Source organism: Drosophila obscura, unplaced genomic scaffold (assembly GCF_018151105.1).
Source record: "Drosophila obscura isolate BZ-5 IFL unplaced genomic scaffold, ASM1815110v1 contig_75, whole genome shotgun sequence".
NCBI lineage: Eukaryota > Metazoa > Arthropoda > Insecta > Diptera > Drosophilidae > Drosophila > Drosophila obscura.
Window position 1 is genome coordinate 2,615,571 of NW_024542867.1, and position 23,165 is coordinate 2,638,735.

The following is a 23,165-nucleotide window of genomic DNA, read 5'->3' on the forward strand; positions in this document are numbered from 1 at the left end:
GCAAGAGTGCAATTTTTAGGAAAACAGACATCATCAAACTGATGCGAAAAACGTGTAATTAATTAAATCAGCTTTTTTAATACTATAAAGGAAAAAGTCAGCCTCCATAGTAAAGATTATTTAAAGTTCTTAATCGATATATTTGAGACTACTGCGCTGCACGCGCGCCTTTTCTTTGCGACAAGTTGGCAGCACGAATTTATGTTTCTCTGCTGGCCATTCAAAAGTGTGTGTTTTTTACGAATTGTGTTGTAAATTCAAAATAAAGCGATATTAAAGTACACAAAAAACTGCAAAAACTATATAAAGTAGTAAGTAAACCAATATTGCTCTTATAAATTTAACAAAACCTTGTTAGACTGCTCTATACGATTCGATTTAAACAATTGTTTGTCCTGCAAACAACTGGACGACCTCTTTCTGCCTGTGTGCTGAGCCAACTTATTAATACATATGTGTTGTTCATAAACATATCCAGCGAGTGATAATAAAGTCCAGATCCATTCACAGGGATTTATCTCTGAATGCTTTCAAACAATTTATATGTAAAAAGGTACTGCATTGTGCAAAATGCAATTGTGTGGAAAGTGTTGTCCGTTGGGCCAAAAGTAACAACATAGTCGCCCACTCCATGTGGGCTCGTGTCTAAAATGCCCCAAATGCTATGAAAGTGTTCGCAATTGCGTTCACAATGATCTTGTTCATACATTGTCATCTAGTTTGTAGAAAGTGTGGCAAAAACTATAAAATTATAAACAATTGGAGTAAAATATTAAATTTTTGTCGCAGGGCTGTCGCTCCTTCCCACGTAGAGCAGACAGCTCGTAATCGATTCGCGAGTGCGGCAACACTGAAACTTATCGAAAATCTTACCCTACGGGTCGATAAGATATTTGCTTTTTTTCTTCTGCCTGTCCTACAAAAAAGGGAAATAAAATATATGGAAGAACGTATTAAAAATCAATTGCTAAAATCAATTATTTGAGTGCGCGTGTATCGACCATTATTAGTGCTGTTCAAACTTGTACCAGAGAGTGCAACAGTTCGGGTGAATCAAAAACAAAATGGAAATATGCATAATATGAAAAATCGTCAGCAATAACAAAAACAGAAATAACAACAACAGCAATAACAGCCGCAGAAGCAAGGCAAGAGCAATAGCAACGTGTGTGTTGTAATTGTTAGCCAGCAGCAGCACGTACGAGGGGTTGTGTGCATATGAATTAGAATTGTGGGACGACAGCAACGACGACATTGAAGTTCGCTCCTCTCTTACTGCGCTGCACACACACAGCTTGGAATGCAGCAGCAGCAGCAGGAGAAACAGCACGAGACCGAAAAATCCGCAGACAGATGTGGATGGGATGCGAATCAGGATCAATAATCGCTATCAACCAGAAATCGAGACGATAAAATAGCTAAACCTTAGCTATACAAAGAGCTAGAATCGGCACAGGAATCGGGAAGGAAGGGAATCACGTGCCACCCCAGTACGGAAAACACCAGAAAAATGTTAGCAAAATGCTTAGTTACATACATATCTACAGTTATTGTTGTTGGCGAGTTTGCCAATTTGTGTGCGTCCGTATGTGTGTGCGCTAGTGCCCATTTTCTGCGTCGTTTGTGCGATTGGACCTAGGTACATGTATATGTGTAGGGCAGAGAGACGGACAGGCAAACAGGCAGACAGGCAGCCAGCAATCCGTTGGGTTTGGGTTTGGTATGCGGCAATGTCAAATAGTCTCGTCTGCTCAATTAATTTATCTTGCCTCAATTGCTGACAGCCCCGATCCGATCGGTTTCCATGCTAATGCATTCCCTGCCATTCCGGTCGTCCGTCCCTAAAAATGGCTACGGATCCAAGGTTACCCGTTACCCGTTCCCATGCCCGTGTCCGTTACATTGCTTTTGTATAACCTCCCCATTTGGATCGGCTCAAATCTCTTGTTTATCTTTGGCCATTCTAATAGGTAGGCAAAGCAAAGTACAGTAACAGCTGGCAGCAGTAGATCCCAAATGAGTGAAACCAGTGGAGGCATAACCAAAGGGGAAAGCTCATTTCGAATCCGATAACGCAACAGCCACTACTACAGTCACCTGTTCAAGTTAACTGTTATCTTGGAATGTGTATACATAGATCTAGATTCGGCATAGCCATTCATGTTAAAAATGGAGAATGAGCATGGAATGGAAAGGAGAATACATATTACCTGCTCGGGAGCTGTCCATGTTAGTTCCGTGCTGTTCCACCAACAGCTTCCCGGTTAATGGGTAACATAATGATTATGAGCTTTAGGGTCTTGTCTCTGAAGGATCTCACTCTACGGCCAGGCACTACTCACACATGCATGCACAGGCGCGCCCTCGAAGTTGAGGAAATTTTTACTTAAGAATAATACTTCTTGCAGAGCCCAGAGAAGCCCCGAAGCAGGAACGGAAAGAAGACAGTAAGGAGTGATTGGGAAGAAGGAGCAGGAGTAAGGGTAAGGGTGGTGTGCTGTGGGCGACACCATGGTGAGTACCAATTTGGTGGTGCCGGTGGTGCTGTGGGGACCCACGGCGCCCACGCACTGCATTTCCAGTGTGTTCCTTTCGGACGACCAGTGCACCCTGGTTACCGGCTGCTACGACGGACAGATCTGCCTCTGGCAGGTAGAACCCAGCACACTGAAGATGTCGCCCCGCTGCCTGCTGGTGGGCCACTCGGCTCCAGTGCTGTGCTTGGTGCGAGCCTCGCTGCTACCCGAAAACAACTTTCTGGTGAGCTCCTCGGAGAACGGTGAGATGTGCACCTGGGACCTCATCGACGGCAAGTGCATGGAGGCAGTCAAGCTGCCGCAGGTGCACACACAGATTCAGAGCTATCACACGGCCAACAGCGAGGACATTCGTCTGTTCTGCATCGGCTATTACGCCGAGATCATGGTGATGGACCCGTTCAGCCTGGAGGTAATCTATGTGCTCAGCTCAAAGGTGAAGCCGGACTGGATATCAGCCATCCATGTGCTCCGTCCTATGCGGCGCAAGGACGACGTGGTCCTTGCCATCACCACCACGGGCACGGTCAAGGTGTGGACTCTGACGGGGAACGAGAACAAGCACGCGGAGCCCATCTACGAGAACGAGTCGAAGGAGATCCGCTGCCTCAACGCCATAACCATGAACTGCTGTGCCCAAAACCAGCGCACCGTGCTCCTGGTGTGCACGAAGTACTGGCAGATCTACGACGCCGGCGACTTCACTGTCCTCTGCTCGGTGATCGCGCCGGCCCGCGAGCGCTGGCAGGGCGGCGACTTCATCACATCTGACCGCGTCATGCTCTGGACGGACGAGGGCAAGGGCTACTTATACAGGCTGCCCGCCAACTGCATCCCCGACAACAAGGAATTCCACTCCAAGAGCGTCGTCCGGGACGCCCCCTACTTGTACTACGTGCTCCAGCATGCCGGCGACAAGGTGCTCTCCTGTCCACCAGCCATGAAACTGCTGCTGGTTGGAAACAACGGCAACGGTAACACCAACGGCAATGGTGGACAGCACAATCTACTGCGTGGCGACTCTGAGGGGTACATCTCGGTGTGGAATGTGCCAGAGGTACCACTGGACAACATTAGCATACTGCAGGCCAAGCAGATGCCGCCCCGCGTCCTTAAGCCACACGTGTGCACTTCCCTGGTGGAGGCCTGGTCCATTATGGATCCTCCGCCCGTGGGGATACTGGATCAGCTGTCGAGGATCACAGAGTCTCCAGTGAAGCTCACATCGAGCATATACTTGCCGCAGCAGAGTCGCCTAGTCATCGGGCGCGAGGATGGCAGCATTGTGATTGTGCCCGCCACTCAGACGGTAATGATGCAGCTGCTGGTGGGCATCAAGCAGAACTTCAGCGACTGGCCGTCGCACCAGATCCTGTACGGGCACCGCGGCAGGGTGAATTGCCTGCTCTGCCCCTCCATGATCCACTCGCGGTACGAGAAGTCACACCTGCTGTCCGGCGGCATCGATTTTGCCGTTTGCCTCTGGGATCTGTACAGCGGCAGCATGCTGCACCGTTTCTGCGTGCATGCGGGGGAGATCACACAGCTGCTGGTACCGCCGGAGAGCTGCAGCCCGCGGATTCTTAAGTGCATCTGCTCGGTCGCCTCCGACCACTCGGTCACCCTTGTCTCCCTGCAGGAGCGCAAGTGCGTCACCTTGGCCAGCCGCCACCTGTTTCCCGTGGTGACCATCAAGTGGCGCCCACTGGACGACTTCCTTATAGTGGGCTGCTCGGACGGCTCAGTGTATGTGTGGCAGATGGAGACCGGCCACCTGGACCGGGTGCTCCACGGTATGCTTGCCGAGGAGGTGCTCTCCGCCTGCGACGAGCAGGCAGGCGACGATGGGGTCGGCGGTGGTGGTGGCTCTTCTGGAGTGAGCGGCGCCTCTGCCAGCGAGATGGGCATGGCCAATCCGGCGGTTCACTTTTTCCGCGGCCTCAAGTCGAGGAACATGAACGCCATCCGGCACGCCACCCAGCGCGGGATCACCCAGTTGCAGCAGCTGCAGGGCCACAACCAAGGGAATTTCGACTTCCTCATGAAGCACCGCAGCAATCCACTGGTGATCCAGGGATTGCGCACCAACCCGAAGGACGCCGAGAGCCACATCCTATTCTTCGACATCGAGGGACTGATTTTCGAGTTGCACAGCGAGGAGTACGCCCAGATGACGCCGGCCAACTTGGAGGTGCTGGGGGTGCACCTGCAGAACCCAAAGGACGGCAAGTCGATGCACCTGGACGCGAGCAAGAAGATTGGCGACTTCTTCAACAAGGTGAAGAACAAAGCCGTGGACGTGGAGAAGATTTTGAAGGATAAGGACAAGCACGGGCTCGTTCAGAAGTTCAAAGAGAAGACGGAGATCGTGGAGAAGAAAGTGCAGGCCAAGGTGGAGAGCCTGCAAAAGGCGGTGGAGTCGCACGAGGAGCAGCAGGACCTGAAAAGCAAGATCGCCTCCAAGATGGAGGTCACCCACGTGATGGAGGTGGCCCAGCTGCTCCTCTCGCTACTGCACTCGTGGGGCCTGGACCCGCACCTGGACAAGATGTGTGAGACGCGGCTGGGCCTGCTCCGCCCCATAGTGCCAATCTCGTACGGAGTGCTCTCCAAGGCTGGCTACATGTCCCTGCTGCTTCCCACTTGGCAGAACAACTATGACATTCCGCCAGGACTTCAGCTGCCCTCCAGTTCCAAGAAACGCCCGCTTCCGGAGGAGCTGCAGCGGCTGGAGCACCTCACAGCCATATTCACCTCACGCCTCCATTGGGAGCTCAGCACCACGCTGACAACCAACCACATCCTGGCGCTTGTGGCCATGTCGAACACGCTGCTGTCGATGAGTGCCGCCTCCTTTCTGCCGGACAGCGAGAAGCACAAGAAGCTGCAGCGCCTGGCCCAGCGGACCGACTCCACGCTGAGCAACGAGGAGGAGCGCGAGGAAATCCTTGCCCACCACATTTCTCAAATAAAGCATGCCTGGAGCCTCTTGGCCACCCACCACTGCTTCCTGCTGCCCGACAAAATTGAGGCCCTCGAGCCGAAGAAGTTTAAGCGACCCCAGGTGGAGATGATGGTGAAGCGATGGCAGCATCACTGCATCGAAATCCGCGAGGCTGCCCAGCAGATCCTGCTCGGTGAGCTCACCCGCATGGGCAAGAAAGGGCGAAAGCAGCTGGTCGAGAGCTGGGCACAGTACCTGCCCCTCTACACCCACACAGAGCCCATCGTGGGAGCCCAGCAGCAGCTGGCGCTTCTTAGCCAGAGTTCGGCCGGATCCCATGGCAGTGGCGGTGGGGTAGGAGGCAGTGGCAGCAACGGCGCCCAATCAATTGGTGGTTCAGCTACGGGTGCTGGTGGGGGAGGAATGTCAGGCGCGGAACAGCATCAGGATGAGGACTATGAGGAGGAGGAAGAGGAGATCATACGCAAGCCGTCCAGCCTGTCGGAGCTGAAGCGGAAACAAACCACGGCCGTCATCCTGCTGGGCGTGATCGGAGCAGAGTTCGGGCAGGACATCTCACAAGAGTCACCCAACCACCGCGGGAGCATTAGCCTCGCCACTGGGTCAACCGGACCGAGCGGACAAGGCGGACAGAGCGGAGAGCGGCGCATATCGTCCGTGGTGGAGGGCTTCGGCATAGCCAATAACCTAGCCAGGCTCACTTCGATGGCCTTGGCACACCTACTCTATGCGCCGCCCTCGCCGAAGCTGCCGCAGTACACGCCCCTTCGTCGAGCGGCCATCGACCTGCTGGGCAGGGGCTTCACGGTGTGGGAACCATACCTGGACGTGTCCAAGGTGCTGCTCGGCTTGCTGGAGATCTCGTGCGAGGGAAAAGCTGTTCCCAACCTGAATTACAAGCTTCCGCTGACTCCACAGGCGGACGCCTGCCGCACGGCCCGGCATGCATTGCGCCTGATAGCCACCGCCCGACCGGCGGCCTTCATCACCACCATGGCCCGGGAGGTGGCCAGGTACAACACGATGCAGCAGAACGCGCAGTCCATCAACGCTCCCCTGACGCAGTCGGTCCTGTACAAGGCCAAGGGCGAGATCCTGCAGTGCGTGGAGATGCTGATCGACAAGATGCAGTCGGAGATCGCTAGCCTGCTGGTAGAGGTCATGGACATCGCACTGCACTGCGTAGACAGCAACGAGCTGAAGGTCCGCGGCCTAGCCGAGCTGTGCCCGGCGATCTGCAAGTTCAACCAGATCTCCCATTGCTCTCAGACCCGACGCATCGCCGTCGGCGCCAACAGTGGCAACCTGGCCATCTACGAGCTGCGCCAGAACAAGTGCCAGATGATCCCCGCTCACACGCACCCCATCACCTCGTTGGCATTTTCGCCCGACGGCAAGTACCTCGTCTCCTACTCGTGCGCTGAGAATCGGCTTTCCTTCTGGCAGACGAGCACCGGCATGTTCGGGCTGGGACAGTCGCAGACGCGTTGTACTAAGGGCTACTCCACGGCCCCCATTCCGGACGTTTCGCGTCTCAACCCCATGCGGCTGGCCAAGCTCGTCTGGATTAACAATCGGACAGTCACCCTCATGTTGGCTGACGGTTCCGAGACGCGGTTCAATGTCTAGGGACGCAATGTCTAAATCGGTCTGTCATTTTGGTACTGCAGGGGTGAGCAGGGGTGACATGACGGATGTATTTGAACAGGCAATCAACGCGGGCTTCAAAAGCTACTGCGATGCGAAACAACTACACAACAATAATTATTATGAATGGAATGAAATGAAGCCAATTTAACTAAGGATTATGTTTCTGCAAATGCAGCCTGGAAAGGCGAGAAAGGAAAAGGAAAACAAAATCAATGCGATAACTCAAAATTAATTTTGTTATTTATTTATATATCTATCCTACGTATATATGTATATTCGATCTATATATTCTGTTTCTGTGTGTATTTTAATGTATGTATTAGACGATTTTAATGTACCTTCTAATGTTTTCCCTGCGCCAGTGTGTGGCAGTGAGCCCGTGTATTGTATATCGTGTGCGTATCGTATGCCCCCTGCATACCCCAGTATGTATCCTTTGCTAATTTTATCTCTAGAGCTACATATATATTTTACCGGATTCGCTGATTCGCTCATTCACACCAATGCACAGCCCTGTGTCTGTGTGTTCTGTTCCTGAAAGTGTTTTACCTCCTGTTCCAGTTTCTGTTTGATGTAACTTACCTACAGAGAAAATATGATATCCAAATATTATTAAAGTCAGCAAACATTACTATCGTACCGATCTACACACACATGTATACAAACACATGTAAAACCACGCAACACAACAACAACAACAAAAAGAAAAGAATAAGAAAAAAAGAGTAGAAAAACCTTGTAAAACAAAGAACGAAAAGCTGTTATTATGATTAAAAACTATTATTATTATTACTATTACTATGTATTGTACGCTACTATTATTATTACTATTCATATTTGTTATACATAATGTATTGTTATATATATATATATCTAAAGAACCTAAACAAATGTATTGCAAAACGTTACGAAAAGTTACAAAAAAAAAACACAAAAAACCACTAAATAACTAGAATATAGAGTCGTGTTTTTATACCCGTACTCAAAAAGAGTTAAGGGGTATATTGTATTTGTGGTAAAAGTGGATGTGTGCAACGCAGAGAAGGAAACGTTTCCGACACCATAAGGTATATATATTCTTGATCAGCACCAATAGACGAGTCGATATAGCCATGTCTGTCTGTCCGTCCGTCTGTCCGTCTTGATGAGCGCCTAGTTCTCAGAGACTGGAAGAGCTAGAGAAACCAAATTTTGCCGAATCTGAATCAGATTGGATCATTATTATAGCCAGAGTAAAAAAATTAATTTGCAGTTGCTTCCCCCACCTCCTCCAGCGCTGCTGACGCTACTCATTCTCTTTCTCGCTCGCACACACTCCGCCCTATGCAGTGCCGCGACCTTTCGCAGGGAAGATGTAGAATTTACATTGTAGATGTATAATCTACATGTTAGATGTGTAATCGACATTGTAAATGTGGATTTAGATAACAGATTTAGCAAAAATTTTAAAATTCTACATAAATCATAAGCTCACAAATTTATATACTGACTGAGTACGGGTATAAAAGAAGAGTCGCGTCCAAAGAAGCGAAGCACACGTTCTTTTTCGTTTTTTTTTTTTAATTGCTATCATAATTGTAACTATTATTATTACTTTGTTTTTCGATGTAACTCGGCTTAGGTGTATGTTTTTATGTAAAAGCCGTTTGTTTTTTTTAATTCTGTGGAAATTGTACAGAGAATTCTGTTTAAAAATCGAACTCAAGCATACAACACACACAGGCATCCGTTATTTTGAAGCCTACTCGGAAAAGGCCTCCGAAATGTGTTGGGAGAAAGAGATTTCTAAAGGAACCAACGAATTTCCGAGCGAAATAGATCCAAGAAACTATTTATCATATAAACACATACATACATATTTGTGTATGTATGTACATACGTTATTATAAAAAGGAAATTGCAATGTATGCAAACTTTATATATGTATCTAATACCTGAATGTATGTATGTGTATTCGATGAATGTATTGTACTTGTGCTTCAATTGGGAATTCCATACATACATACATATATATCTGCATACTTACATACAAGGTCCTTCAATCAAAGTATTACGCAATAAAATGAAACGAAATGAAGCAACTTAAACGAATTATGTACGAGTACGAGCATACAACAAATAAAGTCAAACATGAGCAAACAGTTGATATTCCAATCATTCCCATTGAACCATCTCAAAGTTTCTGCTAATTATAGGAACAACTTTACGTCAATTCCATCGAATTTTCAAATACCCTTGCGACCCATCAGTGTGACATACATACATACATACATACATACATACATATGTATGTACATACTAAAGCCCGGAGTTTGCTGTGGTTTGTCAGTAAGATCTGCGTCTTAGCTTTGTCGTTCCATCAAAGCGGACTGAACTTAAGAGGCATCGTAATTATATAATTATAATTATACTCAAAAAAGAGTTAAGGGGTATATTAGATTTGTGTTAAAAGTGGATGTGTGTAACGCAGAGAAGGAAACGTTTCCGACCCCATAAAGTACATAAATTCTTGATCAGCATCAATAGCCGAGTCGATATAGCCATGTCTGTCTGTCCGTCCGTCCGTCTTGTTTGACGCCTGGATCTCAGAGACTATAAAAGCTAGAGGAACCAAATTTTGTTTCCAGACTCATGTGATATCACACTGCTACAAGTGTATTTCAAATACACGAAAATCTGTGGCAGCCACAATTTCCAAGATACGCTAAAACTAAAAACGCAGTATCGTAGAGAATGCCCATATCTACCAGATTGCCGAATCTGAATTAGATCGGATCATAATTATAGCCAGAATGAAGAAATTAATTTTCCGTTGGTTCTTCCGCCCCCTCCTGCAAAAGATCCGCTATCTATCTCTTTCTCGCTCGCACACTCTGCCGCGTTCAGTGCGCGAGCAACCCCTAGCGGAGGTGATGTAGAATCTAAATGGAACATGTACAATCTACATGTTAGATGTGGAATATACATTGTATATGTAGATGTAGATAGCAGATGTAGCAAAAAAAATTTAAAATGTAAAATTTTTTTTTTTCTAAAATTCTAAAAAATCATAGTCTCAACAATGTATATACTGACTGAGTACGGGTATAAGTATAGTCGCGTCCCCAGAAGCACGAACTCCGTAGTATGTTTATACTCTAAACTTAAGTCATTTCAGAGTCTGCGAAACAAATTTGCTGATTTTTCAGCATTAGTGTTTGTTAGTTTTTTTAACGAAAAAATATCTAAAACCAGTTGGTGCGTTGTGAGTGTCGCCACAGTGAAACTATCTCTCTCTCTCTCTCTCTTTCCTTATAGTATTGCTGTTTGGTAAAGGGCCAGACTGATGGATATAGGCAGTGGCGTAGCTAGGGAGGAAAGGGCCCCGGTGCAAACAAAAAATTGGTGCCCCACCTAAAGTCAGATACTTTATCATTAAGAAAGAGGGTTTTGTGTGAGCTTTATGGATTAATAATATTGGTATTAGGTCACGAGGTAAAACGAATTTTTTATTTGAAAATGTATGTGTTAAAAACTTTATTGTACATTTAACAAAATTACAATCTTTATCTTGCCCTACTTTTCGCAAAATTACAATAATCGACAAAATTTAACTTTTTATTCACGCTTCGAACAAAACTGACTTTTTCTGATAGATTTAATTTTTACAGCCGTACTCAAAAAGAGTTAAGGGGTATATTAGATTTGTGGTAAAAGTGGATGTGTGCAACGCAGAGAAGGAAACGTTTCCGACCCCATAAAGTATATATATTCTTGATCAGCACCAATAGCCGAGTCGATATAGCCATGTCTGTCTGTCCGTCCGTCCGTCTTGTTTTTCGCCTAGTTTTCAGAGACTAATAGAGCTAGACAAACCAATTTTGTTTCCAGGATCATATGATATCCACACTGCTACTGCCATTTCACAAATTTGTAGAGAATAACAATATTTACCAGATTGAGGATTGGATAATTGTTCTGCCAGAATAAAGAAATTAATTTTAAGTTGCTGATCCACCCCATTCCAGCGCACTCTGGCGCTCTGGAACGCATAGCGTTTCCTCTCGTTTTTTTATGGGCATTTCCGCATATCCTAGCAGGCGCGTCCACGATGCTCTTTATTGTGAACAAAAAAGCAATCACTTGAGCGGCGGTAATTTAGTCAACGGACACAAAACTGCCGAAAAGCATTGCTTCCTACATCAATAGCTTAACGGAGAGCCGGACTCTTTCCCGCTGGGCATTGACTCTGAGAACTAGGTGTTAAAAAAGACGGGCAGATATGTGTACATGCATACATATGTATGTACACATACTCGGAGCTACATATGTATATCTCACTCGGCTATTGATGATGATAGTGTATGTATATACTTGATGGGGTCGGAAATGCTTCCTTTTGGGTGCCACACACACAAAAGTACCGGTTATACCTAGGCAAACAAAAGTATTGGCACACTCAGTTTTAATGAATCGATGTAGCTACTTTTTTGGGACAAGTCTTCACGAGAAGTCGGTACACAATTCGGACCATGGGACCATGGGACCATCGGGACCAATACAAAAGCATTGCTTCGTCGTGTTTTCTTTCGTTTCGCTTCGCCTGCTGTCTACGCACACAAACGCACTGCAACATGCGAACATGCGAATGTTGCGGACAACACCAAAACGGACACTGCCACTGCCAACGACGTCGCCACTGTCAAAGGCTAGCCAAAAGGATAGCCAAAAAGAGTGAAGCGAGGTACCCCGCGCGTCCGTGCCATAAAGCTTCCTAGGAAAATTCGAACGGAATTTGTTCCCAATGTAATTTTATACTGCACTGTTGCACGAACACTATTTACCTGTTTCCTCTACGAGTGATACGACCCCAAAGGTTCAATGGCCACAGAACCTTCCGAGTGTTCCGATATCACTCACTACTTTTACCTTAAATATTTTTTGATCAATCTTCAACTTATGTGATGTGTTTTCTCTGCTCCTTGTAGCTTGTACTCGCCCAGTGAAAATGCCCGTTGCAGAAGCTACCAAAGGCAAGGGCAGGAAGACAGCAGCCACTGCTGCTGCTGCATCTGCATCTGTCGCAAGGAAGAAATCGAGCGATGAGGAGGCCACCGCTAAGCCAATGGATCTAGACGATGACAGCAAGAGCGACCATGAGCGGAAAAAGGATGACGGGGCTGCTGATGTCGTTGCGAATGCAGGCGAAAGGACAGCTACAGCCGAGCATGAAGCCGACCCCGAACAGGACGAGGACGATGAGCCGGACAGCAACGAAAACAGCGATCCGGAAGAGCAAGTGGAGCCGCCGGCCTTCAGTCTGGCCACACTGGGACTGCAGCGCGTGGGCAGCGCCCCACCACCTAAGCCGAAGGTAACGAAGGCTCCCATTCTGACGCTGAATGCCCGTGGAATGCCCGCGCGAATTCGCAAGAGAAACAAACTCTTCTACGACGAGAACATTATCAACGACGACAAACCGTTGCGCATGAGCCTTGCCCCTAAGAAGATGCCCGGTCGCCCGCCCCTGCCTGCTGGTGGTCCTGGCAGCGGCTGCTCGGGCAAGGTGCACAACACCACCCCCGCCAAGGTGCTCAAGAAACGCAAGGGCGTTGTCTCCCGCTACATGCGCTCCAGCGATAATGGATCCAGCTCCACCTCAGTCGGCAGCCAGCATCAGGTGACGGCAGCTAGCAACAAGAACAAGAAGACGCCAGCCAAGGGTCAGGCTGTCAGGCATGCACAGACTACATCCAAAACGAACCAATCCGGCCACAGGTCGGCCAAGATCAGCAGTGGAGCAGCCTCTGGAGGAACGAAGGTGTCGACCGCCGCATCTGCAGCCGCTGCCGCTGCTGAGGAGGAGGCCAGCCACGCTCAGGCCCTGTTGGTGGCCAACAAGCGGGTGGGCCAGGCGATCGGGCTCCGCCTGCGCAACCTGCTGAAGCTGCCCAAGGCCCACAAGTGGGCCATCGCCGAGTGGTTCTACTCGTACATAGACAGGCCGCTTTTCGACAGCCGTGACGAGTTCCTGAACCACGTAAACGAGCTGGATCCGCGCCTGGGAACGCGCCAACTCAACCGACACGAGTGGTCGACCATAAGGCGCCAGATGGGAAAGCCCAGGCGCTGCTCAGCCAACTTCTTCAGCGAGGAGCGGAAAGAGCTAGACAGGAAACGAAAGCTTATGCGCACTCTCCAGTCGCGGAAGCCGGGCGAGCTCAAGGACTCCGTTCTGCTGTCGGATATGCCTGAGAAGATCCCCATGCCACTGCCGCTGGGCACCAAGGTGACGTCTCGGCTGCGCACACCCCAAGACGGCATCTTCGCTGGCACTGTCGCCGCCTACGACTCGCTGAACGCCATGTACCGGGTGACGTTCGAGCGGCCCGGCCTGGGGACCCACGCCATACCGGACTTTGAGATTGTGTCGGAGAACTTTCACGAGATGCTACCACTGCACAGCTTCACCAAGGACTTCCGTCCCAACCTGATGAGCATCTACCAGACTAACAACATGGGCTTCACCACCAACCTGGGCTACACGGCCAGCCTCACCAGCACCTATCTGCAGAAGCGTCCCTCCGGTAATGGGAAAAAGGCAGGCGCAGGACTGTTTGCCCCTCAGAAACACCTGGCCAGCAATAATGCGGCGGCAAGGAACGCTCTAAGCATGAAACTGAACAAGAGTGATCCACTGCTCGGGCAGGACGCCATCGGGGAGAGCCCGATACGGCCGCAGCTGACCCGAGTTCACAACTACTCGAACAAGCTGCTGGAGCATCTTGTGCACTTGGAAAAGCATATCTTGGTAAAGGCCGAGCGCATCCACCGCCTAAACAAGATGAACTCCACCGCGGAGCTAGCCATGGGCGACATGATCGGCCATGACGAGACCGGAGAGCGCCACCGGCGCCACATCGCCGACAACTTCCAGCGCCAGTACGCCTACAACATCGTCTCCATTGAGCGCATCAATACCGACCTCATGTATGAGCTCACCAAAGTGCAGGAGCTCTCCTCCACCCTGACGCGAAATCCCAACGTCCAGGCTATGATCTCGCCCACGTACCTGCGCGAGGAGTGCCGGGCCAAGGCGAACCAAACTGTGGACGAGATGAATAAGGGTCTGGTGAAGAATGAGCGCATGGTAACGCTGCTAAAGAACCTGACCACGCTGCTGATGGTCACGCAGAACCTGGGCGGGGACTGCCCTGTGGGCGAGGTCAGGCAGGTGCTCGAGGGATGCATGGAAGAGGTGCGCACCAACCTTGTAAGCGGCGATAACATGGAGGTATTCCACAAGAGCGTTCAATTGCGCCTGGAGTTCATTGCCTTGGACATCACTCGGAATCTCGAGAAGCGCAAGCACAGCCGGGCCGCTGCTGCTAACGCTGCCGAAGATGTCAAGTCGCCGAAGACACCGAAACAGGAAGAGACCGATGAGGAAAATGATGCTGATGCTGATGGTGCTGGCGATACCTCAAAGTGCACAGAGAAGGGGGATGGGAAAAAGAAGCCAGTCGATGTGGATGCTTCTAACAAGGCTCCAAATAATAGAGCTGCTGATGACATCAAAGAAGCTGAAAAGGAGACAAAGCCGCGGCCGCAGGAAGACAAGTCTGAGCTCATGGAGGTGGACAGTGGAAGACAGCAGGCAGAAGGCGATGGCGAAGGCGACGTCGAAGATGAGGAGAAAATTGACTCGGACGAGGCCGAAACAGACAATGCAGAGCAGCAGCAGCGAGAGGAGGACCCACAGTCGCCGAATCCTGCTGTCACCGACGACTCGCAGATAACAATCGAATCGGTAAAGGAGTCCGATGATGATGATGAGGAGGGGCAGGAGGAGATTGATATGGTCGGCGTAGAGCGGCTGAACTTAGAGGAAGGAAACTCTGACTTCCACGATGAATTCATTTACGAGAAGTAGAAAAATAATCCAAAATAAAATGCGATTTTGGTGTCGCGTTTTTTTTTTTAAGTTTCTTTTTTTCAATGGACTATTTTTATGGTCGCGAACTAGGTTAATAAAAAGGAAGACGGGAATATCAACAACAAGATATCTCCAAGGAAAATGTCAAGAACGCGTTGCAATAAAAGCTGTAACAGAATAGTGGCAAAGTCTTTGTTTTATTTACTGATCATCCTCATCCAATGCCTCGTCGTTGTCATCCTCTTCGCTGGACTGGTTCAGCCAATCGACCAGCTTGAAGAGGCTATGGCGCAGCTGGACATGCTCCTCGCCACCGAGCTGGCTATACCACACCTGGATGGCATCCTCCGAAACAAAGTCCTTGTCGTATAGGTAGTGGACAATCTGCGAGATCTTCTCCCGTGCCAACGGATTCTCCTCATACACGTCCTGAAAGCAATTACTCATCATAATTAATTACTCATAAATGTCACTCGAAGATGTTCCGCGGAATATCGCACGCACCTCCAGGGCTTTCAAGCAGTCCATCATGGCTTCCTCGCTCTTGATGTAGTTGGATACAACGGGTCCCAGCTGCTTGAAGGCGGCGCCGATGGCTGCCAGCACATTGTTGTTGGCCGGCTCGACAATGTGCTGCATGCTAAACACGGCCTTGACTACATTAAAGTTAACCTCCTTAAGGGACATGTTGTAGGCGTAGCGCGAGGAGTTTATCTCCAATATAAGGAAGTCCGGATTCGACCGCTCCCTGAAGCCGCGTGACAGCGAATCGATCACCTCGCTGAGGAAAACTGAAATAGAATGCAATTAAATTCAGGTCTAGCTGCAATTTGCATCCAGGTGCATCTCACTGTTGGTGTCGTCGGGCAAGGGCGTGACAGCTCGCGACCCTTCATCGTCGTCCTCGTCGCTGAGGTCGCTGCAATAGCTGATGTCGTCCAGTTGCGCCATCAGGTCACCCATTTTGGGTATGGAGAGCGTCTGCTGGGGCAGCAGCTCCTCACCATCCGAGTCGTCGGGATCCCCCGTGGTTATATCGCTGACGATGTACGCCTGCGGTCCAATCGCCTCAAGTTCCACTATCTCGTAATCCTGTTCCGGCTCTTGCTCCGCCCTATGCTGTGTTTTCGGTGTGCTTGTGACCAGGGTCTTGGCTAGCTTCGTTTTACTTGGCAGCACGCATTTGGCGCCTACGACACAACCCGCGCTGACGTTGCATTCGGCTTCGATGACGGCATGGTCTCCAACCACACAGTGCTCCAGCCGGCAATTGTCTTGGATGGTCACGTTGGCCATTAGGAACACATTGCTCAGTTGGCAGTTCTTTCCGATGCGACAGTTTTCCCCAATGACGGTGTCCCTGATCACAGAGCCGGCATCTACGTGGCTGCCCGCCTGAATCACCACATTCTCACGCAGCGCCTTTTTAGACACGTGCGCCTCGTTGCTTTTGTAGATGTTGTCCTTGTGGAACACGTACTGCTGGTGCAGCTTGTAAACGCCCATGTCGGGAACGAGCGGGTAGGCCCAGCGGTTGATGATGTCTCGGCTTACCAATTGGTACGAGGGCCAGTTGTTCACTTTGTGCGCGTACTGGGCGGCCGGCAGAAGGGATACGTAGATGCGGCTGTCCAGCAACTCCTCGTTGATGAGAAGGCCCCGCACGAAATCGTCGCGTGTCTGGAAGTCAAAGTTATCGCTAAATAGCGACAGCATCGAAGGCGAGCCGATCGCGATCTGCGGATCCAGGAGGTTGTGGTGCAACGCGACGCAGGAGTTGCCAAGGAATACATCAAGGGGAATATGGTACCGAGGCTCCTTATGGTTCATTCGAAGCCGCTGGTGGTAGTGGAGGCGGGAGTTTTGCTTGTCGACAGCAATGAGCAGTTCGTTGCCGGTGCGGACGTTGATGGCGCACTCCTTAAACACCAGGGTGGCGGCTGTCCCCTTGTCAAACTTTGCCATCCGCTTATGCTGCTCCAGAACCGGCCGTAAATCTGCATTGGTGACGGTATCGGCGCCCATGAGAATAAAATTTCCCCTGATCAGGGCCTTGGCGTCGAGATCTCGCATGGCGTCGCCGAAACAACGACACCCCTCACCTCCAATCATGTTCACAGTCATTTTGAAGGACCAGGAGGCATACGTGGCAATCCCTTCTCTGCGTATATAATATATTAAAAACAATTGAGCATAAAGTGCCTAAATGATTGGTTTACTTGATGTGGTCGCGTATTTCCTGCAGATAAAGGCTTGCATAGACGAAGACCTCCTCGACTCCGCTGCGATTCAGTGCTATCAATGCATAGTCCAGCATGCTCACGTTGACCAAGGGCAGCAAGGCCTGCAAGGAGAGAAAAGAGGCAAGCTATAAACGTTGCCGGGCCGGGGGTGGGGTGGTTCAATAGCTACCGTGGAGCCTTCGTCGGAGAGCGGCTTGAAGTTCCAAACATTGTTGTCGGCTATGAGTACCGCCTGGACGATTTCTTTTTCGAATTGTGCCATGCTTACTAACCACTTTCTGTCCCCTGTCCGAAGTGAAGTGAATATTACTGGATACTAGAACAACAGCTGATGGGTCAGTGCTGTCAAACGTCTGCAGAGTGGCTGCTTGGATCTGGCAACGCTAAGCAATTTCAGCTGCTACCACAGCCCCCCCTCCACCACATCGACCAGACTAGCACGTCGCAGGTCTTGGTCGAATGAAAGAATAATAAGTAATAACTTAATTAATGACACAACACACATATTTATGCTTATGTGAGCCAGTGACCGACATGAAATCGCGATAGCCGAACAATTCAGTAATTATCGTCATCGCCGATGAATAAGTGGCTTATTGCCCGTGTCCATGTGTGTGTGTGAGAAACAGCGTCCAGTCTGTGATATACACGTCTCCCGCACCCGCCCGCCTTGACGGAAAATGAGAGCCCCGAACCAGCAGCAGCAACACTAAGAACGATAAACCAAACAAGAAAGGAACAAGCGGCAACGGTTCAAGCAAGAGCAGGGTCAGGCCAGGGCCAGAGTCCTCAAGTTCGCCCTTGTAATCGGAAGAAACGCAACACGCCCATTTCGCATCGAAATTCCAATCCCATACGCTATACGCTCGTCGTCGTTGTCACTTTTCGCTGCTGCGGCTGGCGGGCGCGCCAACTAAAAATAGAAAAGCAAACAACTATCCATATCGAAGCAATTGCCACAACAGAGTACAGCACAGCAAAGAAGCCAAGTATTCTTCTGCATTGGGAGATTAAGAAATCGAACAAAAACGGCAAAACCACCTGGACCTGGATCCACATCAAAAACAAGGGAACGAACCAAAGTATCAATCAATATTCCTGGCAATGGAAAGTGTGGGCGACCACGTCCCGAATGGACTGACAGACGTCAAGTCGAGCCTTGAAATAGTCAGGGAGCGCTTCAAAGAAGACGAAATAATTCTCTATGTAAGCTAACGCAAACCAACATAACCAAAAAAAAAAAAAAAAAAACGTCAAAACAAACACAAACAATATCTCCAGTGACGAATGAATAATTATCGGTTAGATGGCACGGGGCTTACTTTACGTGGTCGTGCTATCCAGTCAGTGACGAAAGACAGGTTCCAGTTCCTCCTCCTCTCCCAAAGATAACTCACTCCGCTCCCACTTATGAGATGGAATGTTTATGCCACTCATGTGGCAGAGAAGTCTTTTATAAAAAATGAACTACCTCAAGTTTTATTGAATATGTGTGAGAATCTGATCTGGCTAGGCGGTTATCGGAGCCAAAGGCCAGCCGGCCTTGAGCAGCGTGGAAAGGCAAAAGCTCTGTAAATGAAAGGAAATTTTTATTTTATGTTCCAGCTATTTGAGGCGTATCAGATCAAGGGACCCGAGGACGCCAATCGGCTGCTGGCGCTAGTTTCGTCGGAGTCCGGCGGGACGTTTGCTATCATCTCGTTCTCCTTCGTGCGCACGCCGCTCACATCAGTTAATGAGTTGATTATCAACAAAGTGTTTGCCATCGACGAGAGTTTTCAGCTGCGGCAGGGTGAGATGCAGACTATAACAATTAATTGAGATAATAATGTTGGTGGTGGGGGGGGGGTGATTCTGTTACTCTCAGATTGCAAGGGATCGATCACAGCGTACCAGTTCGACCTGTCCACGGCCGAGGACGGACCCATCAAGTACTACTTCTATCCAAGTGAGAGCGCCAACTATGACGAGTTCGTGGCCAAGATCATTTCCTGCAAGAGTTCCATGGCCCAAAGCGATCCCGAAACGGTGCTCAACTTCAGATGGCTGAACGACTACCGCCAAATCGGCGAGGTCAAGCAAGAGCTGAAGAAGCGCGAGAGCGAGTACATTGTCTACAAAGATATTATGTGAGTAAAAATCCAACCCAACACCTTTGATCCATTGACCCATATCCCTCCTTTCTATTTTTGTTTTGCAGCATCTATTGCGCCACTTGGAACGTGAACAACAAACCTTGCTGCGACAGCGCCGACGCCCTACGATCGTGGTTGGGATGCAGCGAGCGGGCTCCTGACATCTATGCCATTGGCTTGCAGGAGCTGGACACTCCCGCCAAGGCCATGCTTAACTCCACTCAGGTCCAGGCTAGTGTAGCCCAGTGGAAGTAAGTGTCATGTCCCATATCCAGCGATACAGCAATATTTATTGCTCATTTGGCGCATTTCTCGAATTTTCAGCGAAAAAATGGTGCAGAGTGTCCATCCAGATGTCGAGTACGAGATCCTGCAGTACCACCGTCTGGTGGGAATCATGCTGACGGTGATCGTGCGCAAGCAGTTGCGCCAGCACATTCTGCGCTGCCGCTTCAAGTCAGTGGCACGGGGCGTTCTAAACACGCTGGGTAACAAGGGCGGAGTGGCCATCAGTTTACAGTTGAACGAGGGAAACATTTGCTTTGTTAACTCCCATCTGGCTGCCCATATGGGCTACGTGGAGGAGCGCAACCAGGACTATAATGCAATAGTGGATGGGCTGCGTTTCGACGATGGCCGCACTATCAGCGATCACGAGTAAGGGATGACATGACTATGAGTACACTGATACTCACACTTGAGTTACACCTTTGCTACTCTTGCAGCCACATCTTCTGGCTAGGGGACTTGAACTATCGCATACAGGAGCCGCCCGGGCAGCAGCGACCCGGTCCGCTGACGGATGCCCAGACGTACGAGCTGCTCCTACAGTACGACCAGCTGCGCCAGGAGATGCGCAAAGGCAAATGCTTCGAGGGATACACGGAGGGCGAGATTAAGTTTCGGCCCACGTACAAGTACGATCCGGGAACGGACAATTATGACAGCAGCGAAAAGCAGCGAGCGCCCGCATACTGTGACCGCGTTCTGTGGAAGGGCACGCGGATCGAGCAGCTGGCCTACAACAGCATCATGGACATACGACAGAGCGACCACAAACCCGTATATGCCGTGTTCCGGGTCAAGATCAAAACTCGCGACGAAATCAAGTACAAGCGCGTGCAAGAGGAGGTACTGAAGGCGGTGGACAAGCGTGAGAACGACAACCAGCCACAGATCAGCGTGGAAAAGACTGTCATCGACTTCGGACGGGTGCGCTTCAACGAGCCGTGCATGCGGGACTTCAACGTGTACAACAGCTGCCCACTGCCGGTCGACTTCAGCTTCAAGGAGAAGGACATCCACGACATATGCGAGAAGTGGCTGCAGGTGGATCCGCGAAAGGACAGCCTGATGATCGACTCGGCGCGCAGCATTCGCATTAAGATGCTCGCAGACGTGCACACGATCAGGGGTCTACTCAAAAAGATCCGCACTAGCGACAACTTCGACATCCTCATCCTGCACGTGGAGAACGGACGCGACATCTTCATTACAGTCACGGGTGACTATCAGCCCAGCTGCTTTGGCCTCTCCATGGAAACGATGTGTCGCACTGATCGCCCGCTTAGCGAATACTCACAGGAGCAGATCAAGTATCTGGTGAGTCCTTAGTCTTAGGTGCGGAAGGGTGGTGCCAAAGCGTTGAGTTATCTTCTTTCTATGGCCACGCAGATGAATGATAACTCGCAGGAATATTGTGTGACGATGCCACGCGAGTTTTTTCTGCTGATCGACTACTTGCACAAGCATGGATCCAAGCTGGAGGGGGGATTTCACACTTTCGAGTCGCGGAAATCTCTGAACACACACTTCAATGTGGTGCGCGACTGGCTCGACACCTGGTCCGACGAAGAGTTTCGTAAGTGCTACTGATCTGTGTGTATCTACACCTGGCTGACATCTGATTTACGACTCCAGCTGGAACTCCACAATGCGCTGCACAGGCGTTGCTGCTTCTGCTGGACCTGCCGGAGCGGCCGCTGCTGGAGCCATTTGTCGAGGATCTGCTGGCAAGCACTGGCAAGTCAAAGGCCATGGACTACATAGCCCTGCTCAGTCCGCCGAAACGCAATGTCTTTATGCACTTATGCATGTTCTTGCGCGAGGGCATCGAGTGCCAGTACTACGATCTGCATCAAGTCGGTGCGTCTTTGATTATTCAGTACTTCTTCTATTTGATCTGACCGTTCGATTTCTCTGTTTTCCCTTCCCTTGCGCAGCTGTCACCTTTGGTCGTATTCTTCTGCGGAGTAGCGAGTCCAAGTCCTGGCCGGACTACAAAATCCGCTGCAGTCAATTTATGCGGCTCTTTATCGAAAGCGACGGTGCTGATCCCCTGGGGAATAGAAATGAAGGAGCTGGACCTGGAGCGGGACCCAGAGCCGATCTTCCAGCATAGCTATTCAGTACCATGTCGATATTTATCTGTTTGCATAGGGTTAGTGTATTTATTTTACTTGTTGGTACTTTGTTTGAACGTCCATGAAAAGGTTCCATCTGGTCTGGCCTGGCATTTATGTACGTTTCTCTGTTTCTCTGTTTAACATGTTACTTGTTTATAAAACACGTTCGAGATGGCCGTTACGTGTGAGCCGTCTATAAATGCTCTTCATTCCAAATCGCTCCTGGGTTATCTCTTTGACTTGTTTTGCATTTTAAGTAATTCTGTGTGGAGACCAGCCCTCTTTAAACCCCTTGACTACTGCACCGCATAACTTATACAAGTAGCAAACACGGAGTCAAAACGAGAAGCACGTAGGCAGTCTAGACTCTATCAATGGATAGAGTTTAAGAATCAATGGATGAATGTGAACTTCACCCTTAATTTTACCCTTAACAACCCTTGGCTCTCAAACATGCAAAAACTAATCTGGAGACCGATATTTACAGGAATTTCATCTGGAAATAGACCACATGGGTACATATACGTACATACATATAACACATGTACATATGTACGTGTATACCATGCGTACCATTGTGTGCTCAGAGTATTAGATTAGATCCGACAAAATGTCACAGTCCCCCACGCCCTCATTTCAGTTGTATCTGAAAATAAATAATAATGTTAATTACGAGTATGTACTACTTTTATTACGATGGTTCTTTTCAACAAATTTGGGGCGTGGCAGCGTTGCTTCCCCGAATAAGACAAATTCTGGCAACATATTTTATAGTACTGTTTTACGTGTATCCGTATTCGTTCGAAATCGTTAAGACCATGACGATGAAACAAGTTATTTGATTGCGATAATATTGGTCCGTGACTTGGTAAGTATGTTTGCCCATCGTATTACTTGAAACCTTTTAAATAGCCAAGAGTCCTAAGTCTTCATGATTTGCTTTCATAATTAGTGGTCTCCTTTTTTGTCTTTCCTGTAGACTTCTTGTGTCTCATGTTAGCTCGGTTAAGGGCGCCATTTGTCGGCATATTTGGCTACTTGGCTGGCAACAGTAGCTTCGAAGTTATTTTTTATTTTAACTATCAATTGAGGTGAGTATACAATCTTCACACCAGAAGATAAATTCAGAACTTATTTTTTAATTGTTCTGGTTGATATGGCTCTCGCTTCGGTCAAGTAACGATTTGATTAGCTTAAAAATCAGGAAAATCTATGGTGCATTTATACAACTCGCTCCTTACTCACAATTACAGAATTACCAAATTCAACATGTGGGAAGTTGAGCACCGCTCTCCCATAAATGGGCATAGCTAGA

General features: G+C 49.2%; 3 protein-coding genes across 3 annotated transcripts; 2 read left to right on the forward strand and 1 right to left on the reverse strand.

The window, feature by feature from the left end:
- Nucleotides 1–202: 202 nt before the first annotated feature.
- Nucleotides 203–22,534, forward strand: LOC111072311. The gene is made up of 13 exons (XM_022364079.2): nt 203–311; nt 12,120–15,060; nt 16,438–16,588; nt 16,775–16,964; nt 18,326–18,516; nt 18,916–19,102; nt 19,178–19,439; nt 19,511–19,696; nt 19,770–20,102; nt 20,171–21,047; nt 21,120–21,306; nt 21,366–21,590; nt 21,668–22,534. Exons 2-13 carry the CDS (start codon nt 12,140–12,142, stop codon nt 21,844–21,846), a joined length of 5,889 nt encoding a protein of 1,962 aa, XP_022219771.2. The 5' UTR covers nt 203–311; nt 12,120–12,139; the 3' UTR covers nt 21,847–22,534.
- LOC111072307 (WD repeat-containing protein 7) lies at nt 887–7,875 on the forward strand. Its single transcript, XM_022364075.2, has 2 exons — nt 887–1,512; nt 2,409–7,875. The coding sequence occupies exon 2, from the start codon at nt 2,512–2,514 to the stop codon at nt 7,129–7,131; it is 4,620 nt and encodes a 1,539-aa protein (XP_022219767.2). The 5' UTR covers nt 887–1,512; nt 2,409–2,511; the 3' UTR covers nt 7,132–7,875.
- LOC111072312 (translation initiation factor eIF-2B subunit epsilon) lies at nt 15,246–17,733 on the reverse strand. Its single transcript, XM_022364080.2, has 5 exons — nt 17,480–17,733; nt 17,287–17,411; nt 15,919–17,228; nt 15,572–15,858; nt 15,246–15,496 (listed from the first exon to the last, which is right to left on the reverse strand). Exons 1-5 carry the CDS (start codon nt 17,570–17,572, stop codon nt 15,269–15,271), a joined length of 2,043 nt encoding a protein of 680 aa, XP_022219772.2. The 5' UTR covers nt 17,573–17,733; the 3' UTR covers nt 15,246–15,268.
- Nucleotides 22,535–23,165: the final 631 nt, after the last annotated feature.